Genomic DNA, 11,535 nt, shown 5'->3' with positions numbered 1-11,535 from the left:
CATGAGTGCGGAGAATTCTCGCACGTAGTCCCGCACTGATTTTGTCTGGCGGAGCTCCCGTAGTTTTCTCCTTGCATTATATTCAACATTCTCGGGGAAGAACTGCAGGCGTATAGCTGCCTTCAGTTCGGCCCATGTCTCGAGAGCATCTTCACCGGCCTTGATGGCTTCGTACTTCACACGCCACCAGAGTTTAGCATCACCCTGAAGATACATGGCAGCAGTTGCTACCTTCTTAGCTTCCTCCAGATCCCCAACAGCATCGAAATACTGTTCGACGTCAAAGATGAAGTTTTCCACTTCCTTGGCATTCCTAGCTCCACTGTATGGCTTTGGCTCAGGAATTTTCAGCTTCTTTGTCGCGGAAGCGGAGTTCACAGCACCTCCGATTTGGTTTCCACCTCCTCGGAGTAGGCCCTGTAAAGCAGCGTTGACAACATTGAGTTGGTCTGTCAATTTGTCAATGGTTTGTTGCATGGCAGTCACCTTTTCTGCCTCTTGTGCCCTGTGGGCTAAATCCTCGGTGCGCTCCTGTTGGAGCCCCTCGAATTTCTCAAAGATTTCGGCTGCCTCTGTGGCTGCCGTCTGCCGGTCTCCCTCGGAGTCGCGACTGATGTTTTCAACGTCAACTTCGACCTGAAGCACCCTGCGGTCCAGGTCGTCCAACCTTTGCAGTAGGCTGGTTCTTAGTTCAGGCACCGTATCCATAATAGGCCGCAATACCTCAACCGTCCCTTCGAGGGCCGCAATGCGGTCCCCATGATTCACCATGGTCAGAAATGGTGGTATGTCAATACGTTCCCTCGTCCGATGTCGAGCCTAGGCTCTGATACCAACTGTTACGCGGCGCCTTCCTGAGATTCCTTGGAAGGGCGACGTAAGGCTAGGCAACTGATGTCAGTGCAGTTGCTGTCCGCCAACTGAGGTCCCCTCCGTACGCTAGACGAGATTGTCAGTGCCGTACGGGAAAACCAATGTCAAGAGCAATTGAGAGAACAGAAATGAGAATTCAGAATGAAAGAAAGCTTGATTGCATTAATGAAAGCTATTACAGAAAAGCAACGCGGTGTCGAGGGGGAGAGACACCAGTGCAGAGAATTGCTTGCTTGCTAGAAAGTTTTGATTGCTTGATCCCCACTAATAGTACTTAAAAAAAATAATCCAAAGTTACAAGACTAGACTTGACTAAGCTAGAGAAACATAATGGAAGTACATAAAATAAAACTACTCTATATTTACAATGAAAATGACTTAGTTTTCTATAAGGCAGCAGCAGGTCCGTTGTCAGCAGCAGTGTCTTTGGCATCACGGTCTGCGCGCGCGGCGCTGTTGGCTTTTGCCTGCGGCTTGGCGCTCGCGAGGGATATCGGTGGGGCGACAGAGGCACCTGCGCGCTTGTCACTTGGCGCGGCCAAGACCACGGGGCCGTCCGTGGCGCTAGGCATTGGGAGGTTTGCTAGGACGCCACGGGGCGCGCCCAAGGGGTCATGGGGCATGGCTGGAAAGCCGCCCATGACAGATATCATGAGATACGAGTCAGCTAGAACATCTTAGCAACCCAAATATCAGAAGGAAAAAAATATCATAATTTATATAGAATATGAGATTTGTACCCTCCGACAAGTGAATAAATCTAGAAGCATTTTTATTATGGTAATTTAAAATATTTTTCTCTTCAAAGACTACTCTTATCAATATTAACTTTCTGATTTGACACGCAACCGAGTTCCGAATAAATCAGAAAAATGACATTTTGTCTAATAGGAATAATTTGCAGTACTTAATATGACTCTAGCATCGTTCTAAGTTAAGAGTTGTGCCAGAATTCTGACTGATTTTTCCTTTAGTGATGAAAGTTTCTTCTGATCTCAAGTAGTTCCTGGTGTAGCTGGATCTGATAGATGTAGGTAATGTTGAGTCTCATTAAGTTGCTAAATCTGGTCCGTAAAAGATCATCTATCTTGACATGGCAAATCTCCTTTTTTCTAAAAAAGCAGAGAGAAAGATGGAAGTTGCCTACTTTCTGTGGTTATGGACTGAGTCTAGTTTATCATCCCTTGCTTGTTACATACTCTACCTTTTCCTCGACTTTGTGGCTTTCAATGCATATCATCTTTTATCCATGTATGCTTATCACTTTCCCTTGATCATGGCTTCTAGATGCTAAAGTGTTTCAAGGTTGAGAAACTTGTAATATCAGCTATTCCAAGTTTAGTGGAAACATGGACTGCTGGCTTTGGCTTTGAACTCTTGGAAGATAGCGAGAAACAAAGTCTAAGTCATATCAACCTCATGGTGTTCCCAGGAACTGTATGGTTGAAGAAGTCTTTGTTTCAAGCTGCTGAGGCAGATCAACTGAGTGGTGAGTGCTTAGTGTTTATTGTTCTTCAATTTCAGAGAAATCTTCTCTTTTTTAAACACAACAATCTGGTGAGATGCTAAAAACTGGACCTGATATGTTTCATACTTGAAAGCAGTTCATCCGGGAGAAACAGCATCCTGCCACGAAAATGGCCTCACCATTATTGAGCCGATTCAACATCATTTGCCATCTCAAGATGCCAATGCAGGAGCTGATGTCAGACACCTACCTCAGTCTGAGAGTTTGCAATTCAATGAAGATCAAGGTGGTAATAATCTTGATGGTCAATTTTCCATGACTTCCCATGAGGAATCAGCTGTATGGTTTATGGAAAACAAGATTCTCGATATAGAAACTCATGAGCCTGGGCAAGGTTGTGAAGGAAATATCTCTCATAAATATTTAGAGCCTGAAACTGAAATCAGGAAGTCGGACTCTAATAAATTACAACTAGAGGAAGTCCCAGATGTTCATGCTCTGCGTGGTGAATGCTCAAAACTCTCTCAGGAATTATCGGTCGTGACGTTTAGCAGCCACCGGGAAGTAGGTTGTAGAGTAGATACTTTGCAGATACATGAGGAAAGACAATTTTGTTTAGATGAAGTGTCACAGAGAATTAATGTATTCCAAGGGAACGGGAAATGACATTGATTATTTTTTAGTTCTTGTGCATAATGCTAGTGGACTTTGTCAAAGGGAAAATGAGAACTACTATGAGGGTAAAGAATAATTCAAGACCGATGAACAAAACTTGAAGAGAAAAAGCAGAAATAGCCCCCAAAAAGAATCAGCTAGCAATCCCTAGACGCATTGGAGACTAGTTTAACTTATAGAATACTCCATCACGCTATTCCTAGTAATCTACTGTTTATGATAATATTATTTTCTCATTCTCTAATTATCAATTTTAACAAAACATAATAATTATCTTCGTCTAAAATGAGAAGGTTGACTAATAAGCTCTATAAAAAGGTTAACCTCACTCACTAATAAGCATTGCGTTTAGAATTTTACCCTGCATCACCAAGTGTACGGTTTCCCCTCAACCACCTCTCTGTTAGTTGTAGTATTATTTTGGGCAAATATCACTTATTTACCTTCGGTAGTTGAAAAAATATATAAATTTAGTATAATTTTTATACGTAATATATATAAATATATATATATATATATATATATATATATATATATATATATATATATATATATCAAAAAAATATAAAAAATATATTTTTTGGCTATTATTTTGTGAGTGACTATACATTCTTTCTTCAAAGCCTATCAAGTTTACAACTTCACTATCACTAGAATTGTATGTTCTCATCTCACCAAATATATCTCTTCTCTCTCTTCTTTTCTCACTTTTCTCTAGCCTACTCTCATTCATTACGAAAGGTGAAACAAAATGAAAGAAACAAATAAATGAATAATGTTACATAAATTTTTGTGTCTCAAAATGTAAAAGAGGTTAGGAAACTAAAATATATACCAATTCGAAGAAGGAAAAGAAGGAAGAAAGAGAAAGACGACCCAACATAGGCAGAACAACAAACAGAAGAGAGGTTTTAATATAACTTCCAAAATGAGAGCTTACCTCAACTCCCAACACCAATTTTGAAACGTAAAGTTTGCTCTTCTTCCCTCTTCTCCCCCCTAAACCCCCCCACCCACTGAATCTTGAACTTTTCAATCTCTGTAATCCATTGTCCCATTAAGCTTCTTACTAATTCACACATCAGTACCCAACACTTTAAAAAACTCATAAAATCTCACAAATCACCATTTTCTTCAACTTCCAAATCCCAAAAAAGACAAAAAAAAAAAAAAAAACTTTTCTCTTTCAATGCCTTCATCTCCTAAGTCATTCAATGCTTGGCCATCGTCCTCCCCCCTTAACTCCCGCAGATCGACGGTTGTGATTCTTTGTTCTCTTATCGGTCTAGCTGGGTTTGTATTCGGTTTCATTGCAATTTCGAGGCAAAGTTTGGGGCACAAATGTAAATATGCTGAACCTCGATCTGTTTCTGTTGTGTGGGATAAAAGTTCTAGTAAAGCTAGTGGAGCTACGGGGAAAGATACGGGGCTTTTAGATGAAGGGCAAAAGAGGCATAAAGTTATGGGCTTTGTTGGGATCCAAACCGGGTTCGGATCCACTGGCCGTCGCCGGTCTTTGCGGCAGACTTGGTTCCCCTCTGATCATCAAGGCCTTCAAAGGTATTACCTTTTGTTTTGTTGTAAATTGTAATGAATGTAATTAAATTAACATTTTCTTGTTTATTGCTCTGCTGTTACTTTCCATAAAACCTCGTGGAAGACTTAGCTAAGAAAATGACTCAATGGAAGCACTAGGTAAATTTGTTAGAATAAGTGTGCGATTTACAGACTGTTTAGTATTCAAATGAATTGACAAGAATAGAGCACAATGAATTTACTATATAAGTTGTTCGTTTGATCATCAAAATGAAAATCTAGTTTAAATGGCTTTAATAGAGCAGAATGAATTTACTTTCTGCGTAGCACTACTCTTTTAAGCACTGTGATATTATCAGCTTGTGTCATGAAATTTGACTAGCAAGAACTTATGAGGAACAAAGCGATGTGTTTGACATGCATTTACATAAATTATCTTAATTTAGCATGTTCAAATAGACCTATTCATAGAACAACATTATCTTGGTATTGTTGAATTGAATTGGAAGTTTCTGGCCTTCTTTATCCAAAAGGTGAGGCATTTTCTGTTCCTTTTGCAAAAAGCTGTTTTCCATTTTCACTAAGAGCTCAGAGTGAGATGTTTCACTAATGAACTCTATGCAATTCCCTTATTCATTATGTGTATATGAAGTTGTATTGCCTGGTCTCTATGCATTTATGAAACTATTCTTTGCTAAACGGACTGAAATGGAATTGCAGGTTAGAAGAGGCCACTGGCTTGGCTTTTAGATTTATAATTGGTAGAACAAGTGATAAATCCAAAATGGCAGAGCTTAAGAAAGAGATAGCGGAATATGACGATTTTTTACTATTAGACATTGAAGAGGAGTACAGTAAGCTTCCATACAAAACGTTAGTTCTGGCTCTCTTATATATTCACATCCCTCTTTTTTGTCATCTATACTTACTCAAGTTGTTCTTACAGCATAGCTTTTTTCAAAGCTGCCTATGCGCTTTATGATTCTGAGTTTTATGTTAAAGCTGATGACGACATATATTTGCGGCCAGGTGACTAGAAATTTGAAGCTTTTTCTATTATTACTGTTCTTTACTTGAGGTTCATACTATGCATTTACCTTGTTCTATAATTTTGATGTACTCAAGTTGCTTTAATTTTCCATTACAGATCGCCTTTCACTTCTTTTGGTCAAAGAGCGTTCTCACTCACAAACATACCTTGGATGCATGAAAAAGGGCCCAGTTTTCACTGACCCCAAGCTCAAATGGTGAGTCTAATAAGTTTCCTGGATGCTGATATATTCCCAGCATGACTTTATCTAATTCATTTGCTCTATATACGTGGAAGCTTTTTCTCTCCATTCCATCTTGAATTGCTTTGTACTATTTTGGAGGACTAATACGATCAGAGTTTGGATATATTTTGGTTGATACAAGTAATTATTACAATATAAATTTAAGCTATATTGCTCGGACTCGGGTGCGGGTACCGGATCGGGGTGCGGATCTAGAGGTTCGATCCTTCATAATCTAAATTTTAGGATTCGGGGGTATGGATCAAGGTACGGATACGGGTGCAGGGATTCGGTTAAAAATAGATCTATAAAAATATCTGAAGGTATGAGAGATATTTTGTATCGCAAAACAATCTCTCTACCTTCACAAGGTAAGGGTAAAGTCTGCATGCACATTACCCTTCCTAGACCCCACTTGTGAGACCGCATTGGATATGTTGTTATTATGAGAGAAGACAGAGACTTAGTTGATACAAACCTATGAATAGGAAAACGAAGACGGGTGGATCTATGTACCTCGAGAATAGAAGCTAGAGAACCTAAGTCCGAAGAAGAGTCTTGGTTCGAAGTATAGGGAGATATTCTGTGAAAAACTTATAGGTAATGGAGTGCAGCCACTAATTCAATCTTTCATTTAGGGGGTGCGATGGCTAAAATGAAGAGTCCGTGCAACATAGAATTTAAGTGGCCGGCCAAGTTACTACACAAACTCACCTTTCTTAGGGTTACAACTTGACTCTTAAATAGGCCATGGTAGCGAATCCGAAAGATTGGAATAAACACTTGCCTAAAAACAGAGAACTATATAAATGGTTAAGGAGATGAAGATGAACTAAGCACGCTAATATCAGTCTTGTTTAAACTTAGGACGCCTAGGATGCAAACTGCGCCTGGCTTAGGCTGTGATTAAGTGTAGACACACAAGAGCTACGGCAAGCACCTCATCACCCAGGGGCTCTATCTTGAAAAGGATGCTAAACAAGCAAAGTGTCATATTAATCGTTAAGAAGCCATTGTAAATGAATTTGCTACTAACTAAAGATAGGAAATTAGAAATTTAATACAAGAAACTAGCTGCTAAATCAACTGGTATTTTGCACCCGGAGGTGTGGCCTAGTTGTTAATGAAGTGGGTTGAAAATTACGAGGTCTCAGGTTCAAATCCTAGTGGAAGCCAAAATAACTATGTGACTTCTTCCAATCTATCCAAGCCTTGGTGGACAAAGTTACCCGGTACCTGTGCTGGTGGGAGGTAGCAGGTACTTGTGAAATTAGTCGAGGTGCACGCAAGCTGGTCAGGGCGCCACGATTATCAAAAAAGAAAAATCAAATGGTTTTCTATTGACTTAGCAGTTTTTGTTCCTGTTCAAAAAAAGAAAACTAGTTACTGAATCTGAATTAGAAATTTACAGCTTTCTTTGCTGTTTTATTTAGAAATTTGAAATGGTATTTTTAACTTGATTATTATGATATTTATTTCAGATATTTCACTTAACTGTTGTTCTTCTAATTCTCATATAATTATTGTTTTTGTACTTATTTTTTCTTATATTACTTAGAAAAAAACTTTTTTTTTCCTTGTATTTTTTCAAAAAAGAAAAAATATATGTTTCTTCATTTGATTTTCTTCGTTAAAGTCGGTGTATTAATTGTGCTTAAAGCCCCAACAGGTCTTGGTGCTTTTTAACGCTTTCTTAACTTAGAGGCTAATATAAGGCTCCGAAAGAAAAAGCTAACTTGATTTTGAGAGTCTAAAATTAAAACCATTAGTGCTTACTTAAGTATTTGGTGGACTGCCTGAAAATCCAGTGGGTCTTCTTTGTATATGTTGATATTGAATCCTGCTCTTTCTTTTGATCTCTTTTGATCTCTGTTGAGAAGAGCCTTCCTTTTATCCCTACCCAAATCTCCCTGCAGATACTCATTTTATAAGAAGGATCAACAACAACAACAACAACAAACACAACAAACCCAGTTTTATCCTAACAAGTGGGGTCTGGGGAGGGTAGTTTGTACGCAGACCTTACCCCTACCTAATGCAGGTAGAGAGGCTGTTTCCAATAGATAAGAAGGATCAAGACTATTTAAATTTAAGTTTTTTTCGAGTTGTATCTGACAAACAAATTGCACTGATAATGATGTAGCTAACAAATGCCTAACTGCACTTGTGCCTTCCAGTTCCCAGTATACTTCTAGGAATTCTCTCCTCTTTTTTCTACAAGTAAATGACTTTCATTGAGGAAAAGTGGTTAAAGACCCGTTATTTACTGGATTACTTACAATTGATCATCAGCAGAATATGTCTTGCAATACATGCTGTGAAGCCTGTGATGATGGTAGATAAAGAACCTAAAGTTTGTTTGGTTCGGTGGAGAGAGAAATCAGAGTAGCTTTGAAGGGAAAGTTGAGTTTAATACTTAACCTGAAATGCAAAAGTTGTACTTAATTGTCAATGCGATGTAATCTGAAAAGTCTGAATCTGCAAACAACCACAGCTGTTACAGGAATGGTTCAATCTCATACCAGTTGGCAATATGAATATCCTCTATATCCTTTCCACCTTTTATGGGCCCGTTTTATTCCATACTTAGTATTATGTCTTTTAAGACAAATTAAGGATTCTCTAAAGTTGGAGGTTTTCTAATCTCATACTTATCCATATACTGACAAAAAAATCCCTAAGCAAACTAAAAAGACTCTTGGAGAATAGTGATGCAATATTACATGTATAAGGATCATTTGTTTACATAGTGTCTATTTTACGCTACACTGGGTGGATCTTGAGATATATATTACCTTATCTTTAATACATTCAATCATCATAGTATTGCACCTATATAGCGAAGCATTTAAATGTCAACGTAGGAAATGATTAAACTATCTCTAATGACATTCTCTTGTTTTATTCTCTATATGTGCTATTTTGCATATGTCGGAAGTGATCATATTTAAAATTGTCTAATTTTATATGACCTCACGTCCATCTCTAACATCAGTATTTCAACAATATTATCTTGTGAATATGTTAACTATTAGACTCTCAACATTTGCTCCAGTATAAACATTTCTGGTTTCACAATAGTACTTACCTTTCACTTTGGTAGGTATCTTACTACTTCTGTAGCACTCTATTTCAGCCATCCTATTTTAATTTTATTAGGATCTCATCTGCTAATAACATACAAAACTGAATCTATCAATCCAAAAAAAAAAGATAGAAAGAAAACATACAATAGTGAATTTCATCTTATATACTATTGGTTTGCTCAATCACAACTAGAGTAAGCAAGTACCGGCTCAAGGCAGATTCCTGGTGTAAACCTACGTTATGTGAAACTCCTCTGTATCTTCTTGGATGTTTTTTTCCTGTGACAATTTCACAACATACCCTTTGTGGCATTTATGGTTTGATATGAATTGTAACACCACTAAATATTTGGTGACTGTCTATCATATGCTTTCTATAGGTCAATAAATATCATGTGAAGAGCCTTATATTTTCTTATGATAAATTCCCATGATCTTCTTAGCAAAGATATACCTCTGTGTATTATGAAATTTTGTTCTGATTAATTGTTGAAAAGAAAATAAAGAACATAGATGCACTTTTATAATGACTACAGACTATTAAAGAATTTATTTTGTCTATTACTGATAGTTTGGTTGTTATCATCATTGTTGTCTCTGTGAAACCGATGCAGGTATGAACCACTTGGATATATGCTTGGAAAGGAGTATTTTCTCCATGCTTATGGTCCTATTTATGCTCTTTCTGCTGATGTTGTTATGAGTTTGGTTGCCCTCAGGAATAACAGGTAAGTTGGCTTTATACAAAATTTTCTATAACTGATCTATTTAGAAGTGCACTATATCACCCTTTTTATTTTAAAAAAACTAGTAATAGACTAATAGGTCATATTTGTAGCTGTTGAGTATATTGCATCAGGAATATGCTCCTATTGGCCTGCCAGGTTGACTCAGGAGGACCTTTTTTTCTCAACACATAAGATCCCAACTTCATTTATAAGATAGCATAAGATCTTTATTATAAAAGCTGGATACATATTACACATCAGACTGCTTTTAGACCTGTTTCTTTATTTTTGCTCGACCTTTTGTCTCCGCTTATTCTAGTCAAAGCGTAATAGCTCATTATTTATCTCCTCTTACTGTAAATTTTTCAGTTTCCGAATGTTTAGCAATGAGGATGTTACTATTGGTTCCTGGATGCTTGCGATGAATGTCAATCATGAGGATAATCGACAACTATGTGAACCAGAGTGTACCCCTTCATCCATTGCTGTGTGGGATATTCCCAAGTGTTCAGGTCTGTCCTATTCTTTCGTAAAATCAGTGCTTCACATATGTTCCCCTGTTGAACTTAGTAAGGACAAATAGCAAATGAGCTTTTTGCTGTGATGCATTTTGGATCTTGATTTTGATCATGCAGCATGGGGACAAATGGGAAATAAACCTTTTTTCTTGATGCGTGTTGGATCATGAATCTGAAATGTGCTGCACTGTCAATGGGAAATTTTGGCGTTTCCTTCACATGATACATATTTTAGTCAAACAATATCTGATACATACTATTACGTGTTGAGTTATATACTAACTGATAATTTTAGTCAGTCTCATTATATGATTTTGTTCCAAGGCTATGGAATCTGTTGGCTATCTGTTACTTGTTGCAGCTTAACACTTGATTTCTTGATCTCCTTGTGTAAATGTGAATCTCGGTTGTCTGAAACAGCTACGCTTGATTATATTAATAATACCCCATATCTTTTTTTGCATAATACCTCTTACATTTTCTATAACAGATACTTGCCCTTGTACTGGCAATTAAATCACCACTGCTCCAGTGTTAGATGTCTTTACAATTTGTTCATCTCACTACTTATTCTCGCCGACTAGCTGATACCATTCTTGTATTAACTTTATCCTCTAGGTCTGTGTAACCCTGAGAAGAAAATGTTGGAACTTCATGCAAAAGATATGTGCTCAAAGAGTCCCACTCTGCCATCAGATGAGGATGATTAGAGCTCATTGCCGTCAAACACAGTAGGCTGGCAGATTGTTTACAGATTGATTCATTCCTTTTGGTTAATGGGCTCAGTCAATGTTGCTGCTGGAAGTTTTCTCTGCTAAAAGTCACGCCCATTTTGTAAGTTACCTGTGCAACAGTAGTTGAGGAAAATATTTTTTCCAGTTGTCGCATTTATAGATCACATTGTTGTAGCAATAGGAGATTTATGGGAGATTATGGGGGGACTATAGGGGTAGTTTGTAGGAGCAAGAGATTACCTTAGTCCTTCTGTTAATAGAGTGTTGTAAGTGTAAGGTGACCGCTTGGAATTTAAACATGGGGTCAGTTACTTGACATTCTGTGCAAATAGTGTACTCTGTTGATTACAATACACAGTTGTTATTTTGAGGTCCTATAACAACAGTTCGATACACTCTGGAGGAAAAGATGGTCATAACAATCTATGAACAATTCAAGATTTTTTAGAATTCACAAGTACATTATGGTATGATGATTTTTAAGTAAACCAACTCATGGAAAGAGATGTTCTTTTTTCTGTACATTGCAGGTAGTTATTATCTTAAGTTGTTGGTACTTGAAAAAAAAGGGACTTTCTTACTAACTACTAAGTGAGAACCGAAAGCCTCTTTTGGGATTTCTTCGTAAAAATGGTGATCGCCG

The 11,535-nt window shown here is 37.7% G+C and overlaps 2 protein-coding genes across 4 annotated transcripts in view; both read left to right on the top strand.

Moving 5' to 3' along the window:
* LOC109241358 (increased DNA methylation 1-like) overlaps positions 1 to 3,057 on the top strand; it is an 18,379-nt gene extending 15,322 nt beyond the window's left edge. For 2 of the 3 annotated variants that reach the window (XM_019408093.1, XM_019408094.1), the window contains 2 exons: positions 2,161 to 2,362; positions 2,475 to 3,057. In XM_019408093.1, the coding sequence (XP_019263638.1) occupies positions 2,161 to 2,362; positions 2,475 to 3,007 (735 nt within the window). In that variant the 3' untranslated portion in view covers positions 3,008 to 3,057. The remainder of the gene's footprint in view (positions 1 to 2,160; positions 2,363 to 2,474) is intronic. The other variant, XM_019408095.1, reaches the window with a different exon arrangement.
* A 771-nt stretch (positions 3,058 to 3,828) lies between these two features.
* Positions 3,829 to 11,316, top strand: LOC109241357 (probable beta-1,3-galactosyltransferase 14). The gene is made up of 7 exons (XM_019408091.1): positions 3,829 to 4,576; positions 5,273 to 5,425; positions 5,499 to 5,581; positions 5,700 to 5,799; positions 9,527 to 9,640; positions 10,010 to 10,152; positions 10,777 to 11,316. The coding sequence occupies exons 1-7, from the start codon at positions 4,206 to 4,208 to the stop codon at positions 10,866 to 10,868; spliced, it is 1,056 nt and encodes a 351-aa protein (XP_019263636.1). The 5' UTR covers positions 3,829 to 4,205; the 3' UTR covers positions 10,869 to 11,316.
* The last annotated feature ends 219 nt before the right edge of the window (positions 11,317 to 11,535 follow it).

Source organism: Nicotiana attenuata, unplaced genomic scaffold, assembly GCF_001879085.1.
Source record: "Nicotiana attenuata strain UT unplaced genomic scaffold, NIATTr2, whole genome shotgun sequence".
Taxonomy (NCBI): domain Eukaryota; kingdom Viridiplantae; phylum Streptophyta; class Magnoliopsida; order Solanales; family Solanaceae; genus Nicotiana; species Nicotiana attenuata.
The sequence above is the reverse complement of the archived record's forward strand: the minus strand, read 5'-3'. Positions and strand labels throughout refer to the sequence as shown.